The sequence below is a fragment of the Barbus barbus genome, assembly GCF_936440315.1.
Source record: "Barbus barbus genome assembly, chromosome: 42".
Taxonomy (NCBI): Eukaryota; Metazoa; Chordata; class Actinopteri; order Cypriniformes; family Cyprinidae; genus Barbus; species Barbus barbus.
In genome coordinates this window covers 20,153,533-20,173,977 of record NC_136720.1, presented here as the reverse complement: position 1 = coordinate 20,173,977, position 20,445 = coordinate 20,153,533, and the positions used below count along the sequence as shown (strand labels likewise).

The window sequence follows — 20,445 nt, the reverse complement described above, 5'->3', positions numbered from 1 at the left end:
TGATTTGTATCAGTTTAATTTTGAATATTGTTCATGGTCGCACCAGGGTGAATTTTCCTGTGGGGTCTGGGATAAACTACCTGGGGCATTTGTGAAGCCACAACACGCACAACCTTGAGGCGGATGGGCTACAACAGCAGAAGACCCCACCGGGTACCACTCATCTCTACTACAAATAGGAAAAAGAGGCTACAATTTGCACGAGCTCACCAAAATTGGACGGTTGAAGACTGGAAAAATGTTGCCTGGTCTGAGAGTCTCGATTTCTGTTGAGACATTCAGATGGTAAAGTCAGAATTTGGCGTAAACAGAATGAGAACATGGATCCATCATGCCTTGTTACCACTGTGCAGGCTGGTGGTGTAATGGTGTGGGGGATGTTTTCTTGGCACAATTTAGGCCCCTTAGTGCCAATTGGGCATCGTTTAAATGCCACGGCCTACCTGAGCATTGTTTCTGACCGTGTCCATCCCTTTATGACCACCATGTACCCATCCTCTGATGGCAATATTCAAAAATACTAATACATATATCCATAAATACCCACCTGCATCCCCACACTGCGCACCATCTCATGTGTGGGGGGCAAATCACAGTCTGAGGCAAACGCAGCAGCATGTCCTGCTTTCAGCTTTATGTTATACAGTTCCTGTATATCTCCTGTCAGTCAGATGTAACAAAAATCATTCATTATTGCAGTGAAGAGGTTTCATTTCATGCACTTGTCATATGAGATCATGCTTACATGATTAACTTGATGATGAAAGCTTTTGTATCAGTGCAACATGAGTACAAGTGTAAGGTTAGTATCAATTTCAGATGCTTACACGTAATAATGGATTTCACCTTGCACTATGACATCATCATCCAGGTAAACGATCCACTCGTGATTTTCAATGCCAAGAAGTGGCAAGTAGAACCTCACAAAGTTAAGCCGCAACACAAAAGAAACCAGGATTAAGAAACAATTAGTGTGTAAAAGCCTTCAACATTTAAAACAAAAGTCTAAGAAGGGGGTGTTCACATATATTTGGTCACTTTTTAGAAATAATGAGTTTAGAGTAACACAGCATAACCCAGCAGAACTCACAGGGTGCAGAAGCTCTGGTCTGGATGAATCCCCTTCAATACCATCGGATTGAACTCCAGGATCTTGTATTTGATTTTTCTCAGCTTGGTCTTCTCTATGTATTCCCTGTTTGAGTCCAAAAAATGGTTATTGAGGCATATGGGAGGATATTTATTGGCTGAGCATGTTTCTCATTTCTCTTTCAGACATGTAAATATTACGTACATATATTATGTACACATGTACATTTGTTCACTAAAGCTAAATTATTAAAAACATTTTTGTTAATTGAAATATAGCTGGAATAAAACAAATATAAATATTAGAAGAAAAACCTGGAATTTTGACACTCTGAAAATTATGAAATGTTGCCCCGGCAATGAACTTAAGCTAGTTACTAACTGGAAATGAATCAAAAATAAGTTAACTAAAACAAAAACTTAAATTAAAATAAATTAAACCTAAATAGTAATATTACTACTAATGAAAAAAACGAATAAATTACTAATTTACTAAAAATTAAACAAATTAAATAAAAACCCAACAAAACTAGGTTTCACAAGATGTACATTATGTTAATTGGCACTAATAATATTTTATTGATATTTATTTTTAATAAAAACAATTTTAAATGTAATTAAATTTTATATTATTACATTACACTATATATAATATATAAATGCACTATATGTAAAATGTTCACTACATTTGTATTGCTACAGTAGAACCTATCTATATAGTTTATTATGTAGGCCTACTGTAACAAGAAAAATGCAGTGAGCATTTAATATAACTGCAGTGGTTCTTGACAGCAAAAGGAAGAAAGTTAAATGCAAATAAAATTCAACTTCCCATAATAAATGCAAATAAATCTATTTATCCACTTTCAAAAGGGAAGAGAAAATGATTCCCATAGCTTTTGTTGTTGTTGTCAAAGGTTAAACTTCCAATTAAACACAGTATTCTGACACATAATGGTTTATGGCAATACTACTTTCAGTGTTTAATTTGAAGAATATTTTTTAGTGACTTGTTGTACACAAAAACTACTTCATGTGTTGGGTGCAAACAAGTGCCAGTAGCAGGTGTTACATTTGCATTAGACCTTATCTTCTTGATGGCATCTCGCAGGGTAACTATGTAGAAGAAAATGCTTGCACGGCTGTTGCTGTAGACACCGTTGATGGTTGTGATGGCATCATGGCAGCACCAATACGCTCCTCTGAAGCACAGATGACCACAGAGATGTCAGTGTCGGTCGCTTTCTCGTCCTCCACACCCGCTTTGGCCCCATCTTTCTTGAGTACTGCATACACCACAATAAGATCAATATAAAAAACTGAGTACATGCATAGCCTACTTGCATATCAGTACTCTGCATGTGTACCTGAATACTTGGGCAGTGTCTGTAGTCTGGTCTTTTTGTAAAGAAGAGCAAAAGCCACAAGGATGAGCAGAATTAGGAGCCTAATTACTGAACTATACAAAATTCTGCACTGTGTTGCATATAGTATATGAAATAAAAGAATGACCACTAGAGGTTACTGTATGACTATGTATGAGGGATGAGATAAAATACAATTTCAGTTTTTCTACTTCAAAGTTTCAGGTTCAAATCAGTGTGTTACTTGATGTTTCTTTGTAATTATTTGTGAAATTCACTAGCAATTTCTGAACGAAAATAGTTTTTTCCAGCTGTATTGTTATTGTTTGCAAAAACTAAAGACAAAACTATTAAAAATGAAGACAAAACTATTCAAAAAAACATTTTTGGTCATTTAAATAAACCTGAAATTGAATAAAATATACACATTAGATGAAAAGTTAAAAATCAGAAAAAAAAAACAAGCAAAACTTAAAATCTTGCCTTTTTGTAGTGTAATATTTTTTAATATTATTTAATTTATAATTTATTTAATATTTTTAAAATTTTTAACCACAATTATTAAAACTAAAACTGAAATAAAAGTAAATTAAATCTATATGGAAATATTTTAAAAGAACAAAATGACAACAAAAACTAAAAACTTAAACTAAAATTAAATTAAACACTGACAATATAACAATAAAAGCTCATTTAAAATATGAATAAATACTATTATAGTATTTATTCATATTTTAAATGAGCTTTTGTTGTTAGGCTATATTTTCAGTGTTTATTTGAATTTTATAATAGTATATAAATAATACTAATAGTATATAAATAATACAGCAAATCAGATCTGAAATAACTTTCTTTGGTTGTGGTAAGTGCTGTCCAGGCTGAGGTCGGCTGAAGAAGATACAGTAAACATCTGTGTATTTTGTTGCTTTCCATTCCTCGACTAATGCAAAACATGCCTTTATACCTCTTGTCAAGGCCTTAGTAAAACGGAAAAAGAATGGGAAATAAAAAAATTAATAAACTTAAGTTAAGGCTTAAGGCTTCAGTAAATGTGTTATGATAAGAAGAGTGGGATTTCTAGAGACCCCGCTGCTATACATCACTTTTATGGGTTTAATCTGCCTGGTTACCTCATTTACTCTGGGACGACCAGTGGGACGGACCCCTCGTCCACCACAAACACACACAGGACACATTCCTGATTTGCAGGACAGCAGAGCAAAACGAGGCACTAAAACATCACTGTTTGCTCACCGACATCAGATATCCATGAGATTTCACAACGAGAATTATCTAAAATCATGTACGTAAGTCTTCTCATTTTGTATCAGGAGTCTGATTCAGAGTGACTGGACCGGAATATTTTCCATGTGTTATGAAAGAGTGATGCAATATACAAATCCATGGGGGGATTCGTGGAAACACAATCTGAAAAACATGGATTTGTTACTTACTTTTCCTCAACAAAGCCATGTTTCAACATCAGCATCTGTAAACGAGAAGATGGCTCACAGGGGTATTAAACTTAATATTTAGTTCGATTTTGCATTGCTAAACCTAGAAAATGAAAATAAGTACTTTAAAATATTATAGGACTTTAAATTAGTTGATCTATTAGATGTTTCACAATTAAAGAATGAAATCAAATAATGTGAGCAAGTTTTAAGAACTGAACTTTTTGGTTTGGTGTTGATGGAGCACTTTGTTTACTAATGAGCTTTTCAATGGTTATTTTCTTTTGGTCGCATTAAAGACACATTTCTAAAGGGATTTTGGGTCTCTCGAGACTTTTGCACACATGTGGGACTGTTTATTGGGAGTCTCCTAGCCTTTCCTTCCTGATAGCATTCTTCACTAAGCTCTAAACTCACAGTTATCAGTTTTATTTCAAAGTAGGCCTAACTGATACACAACAATGATAACCAAATAGATCACTGATGGTTATCATAAAAAAGAGGTGAGTCAACACATTTTATAAATAATGTACCATTAATGTATATTACAAAAAGTTTGAAAAAGGAAAAAAACATTAATAAACAGTGAGCCTGCACCAGATCTGCCCAATATTTACTTAGTCTGTGCAACATATACATATGATGACAAATACTCAATGACACACAAATCACTTTGAAAATGTCTACTGAAACAAAAAATATTTTAAATTACACCTTTTTTTCAAATGGTAAAAAATTTAAGGTTATATAAATTATGATCATGCTTGTTCAAGGTATTAAACATCAAAAAACCTTTGAAAAAAATTATATTAGACAATGAATATACAATATAAAGTGCAAAACTTAAGTTAGTCTAATTACACACTTTGTCTTTAAGTAAAACTATATGTAGGAAAGGTTATTCTTCCCACAAGTCAACTGTGGACATAAACACAATCTTATACATCAGTGTTCATTCACTTTTGTGTCGTTCACAACAGCTGTAATACTGTAGTTATCGAGGGCTTGAAAAGACCAGCCAGAAAAACACACTGCTTATTCTCCACCGATAAACACTGACGTCACTGTTTAGTGTCTTCCAAATAGGGCAAGTCAGAATGTGGGAGAACCAGTAAAATGGAAAATAACTGTTTGGCAAAAAAATAGTTTAAAAGTATTAAAATAGTTACAGAACATACTTAAAAATACATTTAACTAAAATAAAACAAATGAGTAATCCACAATTGTGAACTTTGCAAAATCACTCCAACAGACACAAAGGCAAAATGCCACTTAAATGTAGTGTTTAAAGTAAAGATAGCAGCATGGCGACATTGATGGGCAGCTCTACTCTTTCATTAGTATAGGTCATGGATCTGACCCGTTCAGGTGGAGAGAGCAGGAAGGCTGCAGGTCCCACACGCTGCTCCACACAGGTCAAACACAGAACGCCGCCCGCGTCCATGCTCTCCATCTGAAACACACATGTAATCAATACAGGGAGTTTTTGAACCCGCAAGAATCATTCACCCAAAAATGAAAGTTTGCAGAAAATGTACTTCATCTCAGGCCATCAGAATAAGCTTCTTTATCAGAACAGATTTGGAGAAATTTAGCATAACGTCACTTCCTCACAAATGGATCCTCTGCAGTGAATGGGTGCCATCAGAATGAGAGTTCAAACAGCTAATGAAAACACCACAGTAATCCACATGACTCGTCAATCAATGAATGTCTTTCTGGATAGAATACGAGTCCTCTATCCAAAATATTGCATTCTCCAAAGAAAAAGCCTGAATTAGAAGAGAAATGTGTGCAGTCTAAAGCAGTTCTAAACAAATACGTCGGTGGATTTCAATGTTAGAGGACAACAGGGAAAGAAGTATTATTAGGAAGCATTATTATGGATTATGAACTCGTATTTTAGCCAAAAGTAAAAAATTATTAAAAAGTTAAAATTATTTAATAATGGATTTGTTTCTTACAAGCACACAGCTTTTCGCTTCAAAAGACAAGAACTCATGCACTGGAGTCATTTGCAATAATTGCGGATTATTGTGACGTTTTCATCATCTTTTTGAACTCTCATTCTACTGGCACCCATTCACTGCAGAGGATGCATTGGTAACTAAGTGATTTAATCCTAAATTTCTAAATATCTGTTCTGATGAAGAAAACTTCCATATTTTGGATGGTCTGAGGGCGAGTACATTTCAGCAAATTTTTATTTTTGGGTGAACGATCCCATTAAAAGAAACAAATGAATGTGGAAAAAGACACTAACATATCTGATGGGAAGTTTGCTCATGCTGAGGACAGTGTCTGCAGTGATGTGGTTCTCACAGCCTTCAATGGAGCAGACAAGAGATGGGTCTTTACTCAGCAGAGTGCTGGTCAGCTCTGACCTTAGGGAGTACTCCTGTGGAAGACGAAGAGGCAGGAATAATAAGAATGCTTCAAATTCATGATTTCAGGATATTCTTTGGATTATAAAGATCAGAACGAAGCTGAAATGCAATAACTCACCCCAGTGAACGTGAGGATGTTGCTGATGGTCTTGTTGATGTAAAGTACTCTTTTGGCTCGAGTGATTGCCACATATAACAGGTTCCACTCATCATCTGGGACATTTGCTGCAGCCAGAGAGAAAAGATTAGCCATATGCATATCTGGATTTCCATATATTGATTCTGATTGGTCAGCTGCAACATTATGCAAATATTTTTGCAACTAAGAGACTGTTACTTGGGCAGTAGCCTTTTTAAATATGGTACTAATATGAACCATTTAAGTACTAATACGCACGCTTTAAGACTAAATAAGGTACAAAAATTAACCTTTTGAAAAAGTACCTCCCCAGTGACTGCTTTTGTACCTTTTTTCCAGAGTGTACATGATTCTGTAGCATACTACTCATATACATTAAGATCTATCTCAGAATTTATATCACAGATCATCACAAACATACACTCTTTATGGACACTTTGATCTACCAGATGTGCAGATGGTCACTTGGCTAAAGCCCAGACTGACTTTGAGGCTCAGATACAGATTATAATAATGGTAAGAGCTGGGCTTTATTGCATTATGTGCACATAATGCACATTTATTATTACACTACACTACACTGTATTAAAAAAAACATACATTCCTAAAGAAATGCCACAAACCTGCATTAAAACCGCCCACTCTCTGCAGGTTGTGTCGAGCACATGGCACTTTCATGAAGTCATCTGTCACAACCACTGTTTCAAACTCCAGACCTTTTGCCTTATGCACCGTACCAAGGATAAAGTCTGTCACAATCAGAGACAGTAAAAGTATTCAGATTGTATATAGGGGTTGCAAGCCATCATTGAGTATTTCTCAAAAACAGTGCTTTTTAGTCTTTAGTTTCACTCACCTGCGCAAACTGGGCTTTTCTGGGCGCGATCATAGATCCGTTTGACCAGCTCTGGAATGCGTGTGTTGTATTTTTCCACCACGGCTAGCTTGGCCTCCAGCTCGCGGTCTTCCGAGGCCATGGCGTATCCCTTCAGACCTCTGAATCCACCCATCTTATCTTTGCAGAAACTTCGGATGAAGTAATCCTTGATCAGAAGGCTCTCTAATGTAGAGAAACAAATCCAAACAAAACAAGCTTTAGAAAAACAATTTAACATCCATCAGTTTCAAAGATCCAAAAAGGTATTAATAAATTGAATAATCCGAAATAGCTTTACAGATTGGAAACATACAGCAAAGACTACAGAAACCATTTATAGCAATCCGATTAGGATATTTTGTTAAACAGTGAGTCTAAGATTATAAAACCTTTAAGATAGTGACTCACCATTCTTGCGTTTGTCCTCTGGTTGCATCAGGACCCAGAGATCCATAATTTTTTCCAGTCCAAATCTTTCAACACCCTGAAATCAGAGATTGGCATTTTTTTTTTTTTTTTAAAGAAACACTAACCATGTTTTGCACATCACGTAACTTTCTCTGACTGAAAAACTGCACAAAATCAGAGATGTTTAGAATATATCTGAGGTTTAAAATACACATTAAAATAATTCATTACCAGGTTGGACAAATATTTAATGTACTTACTCCCACAATGTAGATCTTGCAGGTGGGGTTGGCGTCTGTGAGTCGGACAGCCTCGCTGAAAACTGTGACATTACAGCGGCTCAGAATGGCCACGCTCCCTTCTGGCAGCCTCTGTCCCAGCATCAGATGTTGCAATGTTTGTGTGTCCTCCCCTCGAACACTGCCTAAAAAAAGACATATAGCATTTTTATTGTTTCCAGGTTCATACTTCAATTAAAAAAGAAAGAAGAAAACAACAACAACAACAAAAACAACAGGGTCAATTTTTCTTTAAGCAAAAATGCAATATTTAATTTTTATTAAACCATATTAACCAATTTCATATTACTACTACCACTATTATTAATAATATTTGCAAAAATATAATAATCATAATTCCCTAATTAAAACTTCTTAAACTTACCATCCTGGTTCCCACCAACCAATATCTGCTTCACTTTTTTACAGCAGTCCAATATTGCAGCACCAATGTATGCAATTTCACATCCAAACCTGAAGCTCTGTGAAAAATATGAGTGGTCATAATAGAACATATTTACCCACAAACACGTTTATTACAGTGGTAGAATTATGTGTGGCCCACTTTCTCTACAAATATTATCTGTAATTTCATTTTCCTGTGGTTTTGTTTATACCTGTGTGAGATAATAGATGTGTGTGTGAGGAACTGCGTGCAAAGCATTGACTGCTCCTCTGAAAGTGTAAATCTGTTGATGAGGATCTCCAACCAGGATTTTCCCACAGTTCTGAGAGAACATAATGCCCATGACGACTGGAAAATCAAAGACCACAAACAGAACACAAAATAAATTCACATTACAGCACAACAACACATTACAGAATCTGAAATCACAAAATTCAGCTCTTTAATACAGTCCATTTAAATTTAATGCTACCTTAAATGACCTAAATCTGGATGAAATTGCCAAACCAAGATTTATTTTAACCTGGTGTGCAGTCTTGAGCTTCGTCAATAAATATGGCATCATATCGGTCCAGCTGTGGTTTACTCAGCTGCCAGAGTTTGAGATATCCTGTTAACAACAATCAAAGGTAAAACAACATGAAACGGATACAATATCTAAGAAAAATATGAAAGCAGATTTTGGGTTTATTGCTATTGTGACTGAGCATGAAAGGAAATTAGTTGGAGTTAAACCATTTAAATATCTGATAAATCCAAATTTTGGTGATTACCATCATGGGTCATGTTGTACACTCTCTCCTTTCTGGACTTCAGCTCTACCATTTGGTCCCATAACTTCTGTGCGACACCAGCAAATGCCTGGAGAGAAAGAGATATATTAATGTGCAAAAACCCAAACTAATTGATTGTAATATTTGTTTAAAATTTGGTAACCCTTAAAACAACATTTCCAAACGCACAAGCTGTCTTCACTTTACCATTTTTTGGTGATCATCTGGGTATTCTGGCATTCCGTGTGTGTTCTTGTACTTATATGGAACATGTTCCGGACCAACACACTGGTCTACTGACGCCCAGAAATTGTGGAGTGTTTGCGTCACCACTTTAGCATTGACAAATCCTCCGAGTCCTTTAGGCAAGACCCACGCCACATCAAACACCTGCAAATTATTGGAGAGTTTCCTCATGTTTTTATACCTGCATAGCAGAAAAGAGACAAATGATCCAGGTTATAGCTCATTGAAAACATTATTCGTTCTTTAAAAATAAATTATTGTTTAGTGAATGTTTCTCTGTTAATGATCCCATAAATACCGCATAAACTGACCTCACTCCCACAGCTCTGAACGCCATTGAATGGATGGTACTGCATTCAACATTGTATGGAAATGAATGCTGAGCTTGCATCGCCACAGATTTGTTGAAGGCCAGGTAGAGGAATCGCATGTGTGGCCTTTGCTGAGCATACTTCACAAGTGTGGACGTCTTTCCAGTGCCTGCAAGAAATAAGAACGGCATTACATGCTACTCAAACAGTTCCTGCTGTGAAATAACTTAAATGATTTATCCTCACCTGCAAAAGCCATTATTTTAATAATGTGGTTATTCTGAATGTCATGGTTGAGTATCTGCTGCTGCTCATGAGTGATAAGCTGTCTGAGAATGAAAACGAAAATCATCATTACCGTTATATCATATGCTATAAAATTATTTCACAATTATCATACATTTTTTGTACTAAATATATACACTTCTGTTCAAAAGTTTAATGCTCACAAAGGCTGCATTTATTTGAACAAAATATAATAAAAACAGTGCTATTGTAAAATATTAGCACAGCTCAAAATAACCATTTCCTATTTTAATAACTAAGTAATATATTCCTGTGATAGCAAAGCTGAATTTTCAGCAGTTCAAAAGTCCAACTGGCTTTTTTGTATTGTTACAAATATTTTGTAACATTACGAATGCCTTTACGGTCACTTTTGATCAGATTAATGCATCATTGCTGAATTAAATTAATTACTTAAATTTAAATAAATAAATAAAAAATTGTTCTGACCCAAAACTTTTGATCTGTAAATAATACACAAGTACTATATCCAAATTCGATTCCCACCTGTTGTCTTGCAAGCCCGCAGGAGGAGGAGCATTCTCCATTAAGTGCAGTACATAGAAGATATTGTAATGCCACCTATATGAAGGTATAAGAAGTGAAGAATCATTTAAATCAATTTGCAAAATACAGGAAGCATTCTGTACTAGGTATTTGCAAATGTTTGGCTAGTCACATGACCAGAAAATCATGTTGTTATGTTAACTCCTTAGCTGCTATAAATCAACATCTGATCGTTGTGCAGATGTTGTGGCCACTTATAGAAAAATGACTTTAAACTGGTCTCTCACCTGTTGCTAATGTTAATATTGTTCTTTTTCATTGCCAGGAGCAAAGTCGCCATGGACCACAGGTACTCTGAGATTCCTCCTGCTGTCAGCAGACACCCAGACTTCCGCAAGAGAGCTACCAGGTCCAAGACATCTTTCACTCCGTCAGCCAAAATCAACATCAGGGCCATAACAGACCAAGGGTTTGGACCCTGTAATGCATGTGGATAATCAGTTAAATATCAAAACATAAAAATAAAGTGCAACTGGACGCACATTATACTGCAGATTTACAAGATATGCACATTGTTGCAACATAAACAAGGCACTAAATTAGTAGTGGCAGAAATTGTGAACTGTGAGATTTCATTACCTCATCATCCACCATGTCTGGGATTCTGTCTTTGATACAGGCTTCAGCCTGAGCATAGAGTTGATGTCTTTTCACACATGCCAACACGTCCTTCACATTCACCCGTTTGCTGTGTTTGAACTGAGACATGTACCTGAAAAAACATGTAAAAAATATGCACAATGAGATTTTCACCACACAATATATAGGCTATGGACCACAAAACCAGTCATAAAGGTAATTTTTTTGAAATTGGGATTTATATATCATCTGAAAGTGATGTGATGTGATGTGATGTGCTTTGTTGAGTTTAAACTGAGCAATCAGCAGATCATTAAGCTACAGTTGATCTCTATCAGCAGCTCTGATGTAGACTTCAAAATGAGCCATAGGTGTGAAAGTGGGGGTTGGGAAGCACTTTCTGTTGTGCTTCAAAAGCACAAATAATAAGTCCCGTGGTTGCTTTACTTATGCATTCTTACCTCAACATATTGAGAAGACACAGGTCATCCTTTTTGTTAATTTGATTATCATCAAGGATAGACTTCACCTCCTTCAGCGCCTCATTTTGCCGCTTACGGTATCTGCAGTACAACTTCTTCCAAGGCAGAAACTAGGGAAGAAACCATGAGATGTCACAAAATAATGCCACCAACACATCTAAATAAATACTTAAGTAACACCTACACAAAGTTTCAATAAAATTCAATGTTATTATTAAATCAATGTAATGTTTGAAAGGCATCAACAACACACCTGGGGGTCCATGACGACGTCCCTCCAGTGATGGCACACCAGGCTGATGTTTCGATAGAGGTCATCCGCTGGGAGGTGTGCGAACACTTCCCTCAGGACCTCCTCAGGCAGATCCTGGACATGGCCCTTGGGCAATTCCTGGCCTCCCTGCACTCCTAGAAGCCCATAGTGGGCATCAGGGAGGGCTTCCACCAGGTCCTCCTCATCCTCTTCTTTTCTCACTGTAACTTTTAACGATTCTTCTTCTTTTTTGACAGACGTGGTTCCTACCTCAAAGTCTTCATCGAACATGTCCTCAGTGATTCCTTCCATATAATCCTCAATCTTCTCCTCATCTACATTTTCTTCTTTTGGGTTAAGATGCCCGAATGGTTTCTGTTCTTCCTCCTCGTCTTTCACCGGAGTCTTGGTTCCTTTTTGGGGGCTGGTGCTGATGACTCCAGTGACGGAGAAGAAACTGGTGATGCCTTTCTGTTGTCCCACACCACCTGAAGCTCAACAGCAAAATTAACATGTGTTAAAGTGCAAAGTGAGCACTGTTTCGTGCAGAAAGATGAAAAACGTACTGACAAATAAAACAACACCTTGTCTGCTTCTTTTGATAGGGGTCCTGGGCTGAAGTCCTCGGTTTGGACCCGTGTTGCTGAGGTTAACATTAAATTGCTGTGTGAGAGACTCGTTCCCTGTGTTGCTTTGCACCAGATCATCACATTCTGAGGGCCCCAAGTGCCTGCGTTTGGCCCTTCCTAAATAAAAGACACATTAGACACCGAATAAGCAATTTAAACAACATAAAACACAGATAAAACCCAGAAGGTCCGAGTTAAATGCGAGCTTTGACTGGCGTCTGTCCATTTAAATTAATATTCTAACAACCAACATGACGTGCAAAGAGGGAAAAACTGCAAAACAAAGAATGTAATTGTAAATATTACCTCTCATGGACGATTCCATGATTTAGAAACGACGAGACGCTTCACCCCACTGATGTCACAGATTTAACTTCAGTCCACCCAAACAAACACAACAACTTCAACAAGTGTTCCATTTCCGCTCTGCGTCACTACAAATTAAAAGTTCGGATCTTACTTCAAAATAAAAGTTCTAATAAATTCTGCGATTACTACTCGCACGGCTCCCTAGGATCCGTGATTCTGATTGGACAGACGCAGCATTCGGTTTAAATATTTTTGGCAATTCAAAAGTTAATTCTTAAACTTCTGGAAGCTCAAGAGTCTTGAATATCAACGGTGGAATAAGAATAACGGTAAGATATATAAAGCCCGGCAAAGGAAGGCATGCAGATAAAAAAATAAATAAATGTTGTAATATTGCTGCAGTACTCATCTTAACAATATTTATTTGTTTGTCTGTTCTTTGTTGTGAACCAATGAACCAATAGGTGGCAGCAGAGAAACATTTGATGTGAGCTAGAATGAGCTGACATTCTATAAATAAAAAAACTAAAGTTAAATTATGTGAATTAACTGCATAGACTGCAATCAAGGCAGACGTTAACTGCAGCTAAATACAATTTACAAAAAAAAAAAAATATTAATTATAAAAATTTAAATGAAAAAATTAAGCTAAATAGATATTTATTTTAAAAAGAGATACCTATTAAAATGACTAAAGTGAAAATCTAATTTAAACTATTTTAAAACATTAATTAATTCTAGTGTCTGTGCACTTACAGTCTGTAAATATTGTCGGGTGGTGAAGAATGGCACACGATCTGCATCTCTGGGCTGCTCCAAACATCAATCAAAAGCATTCATTCTGCACTTGAACTTCATGCCGTCTTAAAGCCATTCTAAAGATTGGACTCCAAGACTCTTATGTGTTCATGGAGATGCTTTAAGAGATGCTCTAATCCACAGCTTTTAGAAGAAGTGTGATTCAAATTGCAAGCATGCATCTCTTTTCAAAAAAAGAGAGGCGTGCTGTATTAAGCTACTACAAGTTAATACAAATAAAGTCAACACAGGTTTATACTGGGTTGTATTTTCAAAGTATTGTTTGACAAGACGAGTCTTGAGGAGGGATGCTGCTGTCCAGACATGTAGTGAAAGTTGGTTTTCGGCATTTAAACACAAGGACAGTGAAGTGTTTAGCCTTGTTGAGGGTGAAAGTGTGACTGTGAAAGATGCATTGTGGCACTTGTCTCTCTTGCCCATGCAGTTACAGTGAATGGTGAATGACTGAAGCTTTTAAGCTTGGAAAGTGATGTGCAAAGCTATTGTATCACTCTTGCATATAGAGTCTAAGTCATATGGTCTGGATTTATGGTAATGTTATGGTCCTCAAGAGCTTTTGTCCCCATTCATTGTATTGTATGGAAAAGAGTGAATAAGAACGACTTCTTTTGTGTTCCATGGAGGAAAGAAAGTCATTCAGGTTTGGAAAGACATGAGGGTGCGTAAATGATGACTTTATAGATGAACTAATCCGTTTAGTCTCCTGCAGCTATGATTAAAACAATGAGGGCAAAAGTCAAGACATCTAAATCTGAAGTTATTGCTCATCAAATCCGTCCATGGTCAAATGATCTGAGTATTTGAATTATAGAGATCTGAGTATTCACCATGAGGTGATAGCACCATTTAAGTGGTTCTCAACCAGTGCACCAAGAGGTCTTAAGATGACTTAAGTTTTAAAATAAGACAAAATAACTAAAAAACAATTTCCATTCATCCTCTCAAGAACTTTTTTTCTTTGAAGAGCCACATATTTTTACTATTTAAAATAACTGTTTTCTATTTGAATACATTTTAAAATGTAATTTATTCCTGTGATTTCATAGTTGAATTTTTAGCATCATTACTCCAGTCACATGATCCTTCAGAAATCATTCTAATAGTCTGATTTGCTGCTCAAAAACATTTATTATTAATATTTTATTATTAGTATTATGGTGAAAACAACTGAATAGAATTTTTTCAGGTTTTTCAGGTTTCTTTGATGAAAAGAAAGTTAAGAAGAACAGCATTTATCTGAAATAGAATTTTTTGCAACATTATAAATGTCTATTTCAATGTCCATCCTTGCTAAATAAAATTATTAATTTCTATAATTTCCTTCCCCCCCAAAAAAAATGTATTAAATTAAAATATATTCAAATAGAAAGCAGTTATTTTAAATAGTACAATATTTTGTACTTTGTAAAATATACTGTATTTTGGATAAAATAAATGGAGGCTTGATGAGCAGAAGATAATCCTTCAAAAAACATAAAAAACTTTTAGCTGCTATTGCTAGTGTGTGTGTTTGTATATATATGTATATATATATATATACACTATATTCTTTATTGTATGTGTTGTAAATTATTGTAAATGTTTGTAAATAATAATAAAAAAAGTCATGGCAACATTGAATATTTATGTGGATATTGACTCTTGGAGTCAAAATGTTTGAGAACCACTTCTCTATGCCCCCCCCCCCCCCCCCCCCTCTCTCTCTTTTTTCCCCCAATTTTTAAATTTTATTTTCTTTTCTTTTTAGTGAAAACCATTAAACATCTTTTTTGTTAATTGAGATGAAGCTGAACTCAAATATGGATATTAAATGAAAAACTTAAAAAAAATTCGAAAAAGGTTTAAAATGCTAAAACATTGTTGGCATGGTACTCAAATTTGTCACAAAATTTTTATTAACCATAAAACAAGCCTGTCATTATTATTTGAGAGCATCTGTAGTGGTAAGTTTTGGCCTTTGTTTAGTTATTACCAAACCATGCTAACTTATCCCAAGCCAACCAGATTTTTCCAACCTCAATTTTTTTGGGGGATTCAATCCAAGGAATAAAATTAACAGCCGTCATGTGGTATTTGGTTCCGTTGTCGTTTTTTCCAAATGCTGCTGATGACTGGGAATTCCTGCTCGTGTGAAGCTGCACGTATGCAGAATGATTCCTGACGAGGGAATGTGTGTGTGTTTAGAGTCAGGCTCTGCTCAAACAGTTATCTGTCCAGTTATCTCTCACACTCCCGTTCCTGTTAAACAATAAACAACTTGTAAATATGTTTCTGAGATGTTTTTCTTTTGAAATCACTCGACCTTTCAAGCATTATGCAATTCTTGATACATTTACACAATATATATTTTTTTGTCAAATAAGTTTTATTGAAAGACAAAGATTTTGAAGATATAATTGCAATCTTACACAATATATTTTATGTGATAAAAAATTGTATGTGAAAAGTAGTATAAAACAGCATAATTGTCACATAAGCTCAACATAAGTTGTTAATTTATCGCATAACAAAATGGTTAATTATCATTTTTAATCAAATTGTTTCATTAAAATAATATTTCATTTCTTTCCAGTATGATGAAATAATCAAGGAAGTCATATATCATCTCGGAAATGTCAAGTTAAGCGCATCCCAGCTATCAAAAATATGTTTTAAGAACGTTTTGCTAATGTACACCTATGCTAATGTTCACATTCATTTAAAAAACCCATCTTGTGACATTTTGACTAAAATACTAAAAAGTTACTACTTACTGTAGTTAAATATGCAAACTCATATCCTTATGGTATTTGTAGTCCTTATATGGACAGCACAATGGTTTGAGAATGCACTGCAGAGCTCTGATTGTGATTTATGTTTTAGAACAGAACGAGAAAGTAATGTTAACCACATGCAGCCATTATTTTACTCATAAATCGAAAAGCGCTATGCTTAACATCCATTAGAATGTCTAGAGGAAAACCCATGGCTTGAACTTGTTCATTTTCTTAAGACTACAGCCTGAACATCTCTAGTTTTGCAGCAGCTGACATGAGTGTGGCGTCCATTGTCTCTGCAAATGCGTCAAGATATTAGTAAATTTACTCTTTACTGCTTAAAGGGCAGAGTTGAAACAAGATTTTGCCATTTAAAACCGCAGCGAGTGTGTGACTGCTTGTTTGGGCAAGCTTATAGTTTGCAATGAATGTATGCAAACTCGTAATTCCATTCTGTGCTCTCCCACACACTGTGCCTGAAGATGTTTGCCGTTTACCCTCCCATGTTCAGAGATAGATGTGTTTCTATTCACAGTGAAGCCTGTGAGATCCTTGCTGAGAAGAGCAGCATCATATCAGAAAAGTCAGGGTGTTATAGTTATATGGGTTTTATTTCGGCAAAGTTATTACATTGCAAAATTTAAAAAAGGTCCGAATGACTGCCTTGGTAGTTCTAGTGTTAAGCTTTGGTTGCTGGTGTGCTTATGATAATAAACCAGCCTGAAACAGTGTGGGAATTCATTCTGGTTGAGGCTGACATATTGTTAACAATGATGTTTCTTAAAAATATAAAGTTAAATGGCTATAATTACCCATTTTATCCTTAGAAATGACTAAAAACGGCATGTTGCGAAATACAGCATGCTGCGTTTATGTTCTGATTACTTTAGTTAAATGAGGCACGTCTATGTTTGACTCTTTTCTCGGACACTTAGCTGGTACCACCCTGATTTACTTAAGTACATATTATAAAAATACATTCGGACAATATTTGTTCATTTTTTTTAAACCAGGCCAGATTCAGTAAATTTCCTCAGCATATTTTTACCAAGTGGATCTGTTTCTGTATATTTTCACTCCATTTAATAAAATACTCCACTTTAAAACTAAAACTTAAAAAAAGTGAAATACAGTAAAATTCTATTAAATATTTGATCAAAATAAAAACTGATAAAACTAATCTAAATAAAATAAAGCTGAAATAAAACTATACATACATATATATATATATATATATAAAGAAAAACTAATCAAATTATAAAAGCACATAACAACATAAACTAAAGTGAAAAAAGAAAATATAAAAATAAAAGCTATATAGTAGCTATATAGTATAATAATAATATAGCACCTAATGCCCCCGATTTATTACATTATAGCAAAATAAAAATAGCCCTTTTCTTACTTTAATAAAGTAGAACAAAATATTTTTATAGACAATGTAATACATATTATACATAATAGATATACTGCACTGTAAAATAAAAAAGCCTTCAAATTTGAAGTTGGATCAACTTTTTTTTTTTTTTTTTTTTTTTTATAGTGTGGAAAAATACATTAGAGTTTCTCATAAGAGTGTCTTGAACACTCTTTACTATCTGTCTGGATCTATTGTGAGTCATTGAAAGGTTAAAGGAGGTCAGCTTTCTCAGTAACCTTGAACTTCAGTTTACTTTGAAGTGCCTTAGGAATTCACCGGTTAATTATAATTGGCCATTTTTTGCGAGAACCTGTGATATGGAACAGAAATAGAACCGTCTGAATGGAAGTCACGTGTTAAGAATGATGCAATCCCAGCTTGAAATTACCATTGACATTCCCTCTCTTCATGTACTGAGTCCACAGATATGAGAGATACGGTGTCAGATGACATAAGAATTTGGTCATATGCAGTTTGCAGACTTGTATGTTGGCCCAATTGCATTTGAAGGACATGGTCATACAATGACATTGACTTTTAAAAAGTGTTCTGCTCTAAATAAAATTATGAAATGTTATTAAGATTTTTTCTAATACCTTTTACTGTATTAAAATGTGTTTTTTTTTTTGTTTAGACCCATAATCGAGTAATTACAGACTTTGGAAATGTTTATTCCTCTTATTATCTGTAATTATACATCCTTCAGATTCATTTTGTCATTGTAAGTAATACTGCTTTTCATGAAGGCTGTAGTCACCCCATCACATGGTCAGCTGATTAGTTAACCCATCTCACAGTGACCTGCTTTTTCTGTCTCCACAGCTGTTAGTTGCGTAGCCCATGTGATAGTTGCCTGGTCATTTATTAATGGTTCTTTTGGAAGCCACCTTTTCCTGTCTAAGTGGAAATTTTTTGTCACAGAGTTGGTGACTTGCAATCCCAGTGCCAGTAAGAGTAGAAAGGGTCCATTTTTTATTGCATTTTATTGGCTTTCTAACTTCAGTCTAATGTTTAACTTGTATCGGATGCCAAGGGGCATCATTGGTACCTTAACACAGATTTCTGCACTGGGAGACGTTGTGTGATAAAGTTTGTGAATCTGGGTGTTGTAGTGTGTGAAAGGAATATGTTCAAGTGGTATCAGTGCTCTTTAGATTCATAAAGATAGCGGATAAGCCTGGTCAGATACTGTAGACAGGCATAGACTTATTTGTAATATTTGCTAATTGCTTGAGGACCTGAGTTGTATTTTAAGCAAATTTACGAAAAGTGAAAATGATTTCATATCTGCTAATATTTCTGTAGAATTAAAAAATTTTTTAGGATGAATAGAAAAAAATATTTTAATGAAAAATTTAATAAATTAATTCATTAACAAATACGTATTTTAAATAATTTAAAAAATATTATAAATATTATGGTTCTTTAATTAAATGTGCATTGTGTATTTTTGTTTATATTTTGCTGACTGATACAACCGGATTTTATATCCACACTATTGGTTTGGATGCAGAATAATATTAAAAAATGTTTTGAGTTGCCAAATATCCTGTTTAAAGGCTTATTTGTCATTTATGATGCGTGTATTCTGCAGCTAAAATGTTTTGCGTATTATAGGTCCAATAACCAAGATAAAAATATATTTTTCTAGACCTCTGGTATTTATTGTAGCCTACCTTTAATTTGTTCTGTGATGTCTGTGTGTCCTTTCAAAGTAACAACCAACCGCTGTTCACATTTAAAAGAGAACAACACATCTGATTTCATCTCACTACTACGTAGTGCTTTATTTCACAGAGAAAAAAGAACATTGTTTGGGCGTGACAAAAACATTTTATCATCTTCCCTAAATATACTCCTTTTTTTTTAGTTATCTCAAGATGGCGCCGCTCATGGCAGCCATTGTGCTTGGCTCTCCAGTTGTTTCAGTGTTTTCCTGTTTCTTGTTTGTCAAACACGATCAGTTTCACCAGGGAAGAACTGCTGAACATTCGGTAGAACACACCACAAAATCTCCAACCGGTTTTCGATTATTCAGTTTTGCTGAACATAGTAGTCGGCGGAGCAGTGGCGCAGTTTAGACGCTTCAGGACGCCGCAGACCGGGGAAGACAGCCGGCGTGCTCGTGAAGCTCAGACAGCTTCAAATGCCCTTGCCTAGTATCCATCTGGCTAATCTCCGCTCTCTACCCAACAAAACGGACAAACTCTTTCTGCTTTCCCGGTTAAACAAGGACTTTTCAAACTCTGCTGCTCTGTGTTTCACGGAAACCTGGCTGAACGGCGCCATTCTGCCTAATTTCCAGCTGATCAGAGCAGATCGCGACGCGGAATCAACAGGGAAATCGCGCAGTGGCGGGACATGCTTCTACATCAATGAAAGGTGGTGTACAGATGGAACAGTGTTAAAGAAGATGTGCTGTTCTGATCTAGAAATGCTTTTCATCAACTGTAAACCTTTCTACTCATGGGAGTTCTGCTCGTTCATTCTCGTGAGAGTCTACATTCCACCGCAAGCGCACGTGAGCACAGCTTTACAGAAACTCGCTGACAACAACACCCGTACTCGGTTTTAATCATTCTAGGGGACTTTAATAAAGCAAATCTCTCCCGTG

The 20,445-nt window shown here is 35.5% G+C and overlaps 1 protein-coding gene and 1 pseudogene across 3 annotated transcripts; both read right to left on the bottom strand.

The window, feature by feature from the left end:
* Positions 1-520: 520 nt before the first annotated feature.
* On the bottom strand, positions 521-3,926 carry LOC306861877 (glycosyltransferase 8 domain-containing protein 2-like; annotated as a pseudogene). Its single transcript has 6 exons — positions 3,908-3,926; positions 2,457-2,543; positions 2,175-2,375; positions 1,091-1,195; positions 847-934; positions 521-660 (listed from the first exon to the last, which is right to left on the bottom strand). The product of its transcript is annotated as a glycosyltransferase 8 domain-containing protein 2-like (transcript).
* Positions 3,927-4,316: 390 nt separating this feature from the next.
* LOC306861707 (F-box DNA helicase 1-like) lies at positions 4,317-12,978 on the bottom strand. 2 transcript variants are annotated; one of them, XM_079404121.1, is made up of 21 exons: positions 12,834-12,978; positions 12,483-12,644; positions 11,899-12,386; positions 11,625-11,755; positions 11,164-11,296; positions 10,812-11,002; positions 10,525-10,599; positions 9,979-10,061; positions 9,733-9,901; positions 9,383-9,602; positions 9,176-9,263; positions 8,926-9,012; positions 8,614-8,750; positions 8,382-8,478; positions 7,979-8,142; positions 7,719-7,794; positions 7,290-7,493; positions 7,057-7,182; positions 6,413-6,519; positions 6,171-6,305; positions 4,317-5,360 (listed from the first exon to the last, which is right to left on the bottom strand). In XM_079404121.1, the coding sequence occupies exons 1-21, from the start codon at positions 12,850-12,852 to the stop codon at positions 5,193-5,195; spliced, it is 3,060 nt and encodes a 1,019-aa protein (XP_079260247.1). In that variant the 5' UTR covers positions 12,853-12,978; the 3' UTR covers positions 4,317-5,192. The 2 variants fall into 2 exon arrangements, with proteins under 2 accessions (XP_079260247.1, XP_079260246.1); XM_079404120.1 differs by having other exon boundaries at positions 4,415-5,360; positions 11,899-12,392; positions 12,834-12,955.
* Positions 12,979-20,445: the final 7,467 nt, after the last annotated feature.

Coding starts and splice junctions, on each gene's coding strand:
- LOC306861707 (XM_079404120.1), bottom strand. Junction 9,603..9,732: donor TTCAGAGCTGTGGGAGTGAG/GTCAGTTTATGC, acceptor TCTGCTATGCAG/GTATAAAAACATGAGGAAAC. Junction 7,795..7,978: donor GCAAGATCTACATTGTGGGA/GTAAGTACATTA, acceptor CTCTGATTTCAG/GGTGTTGAAAGATTTGGACT.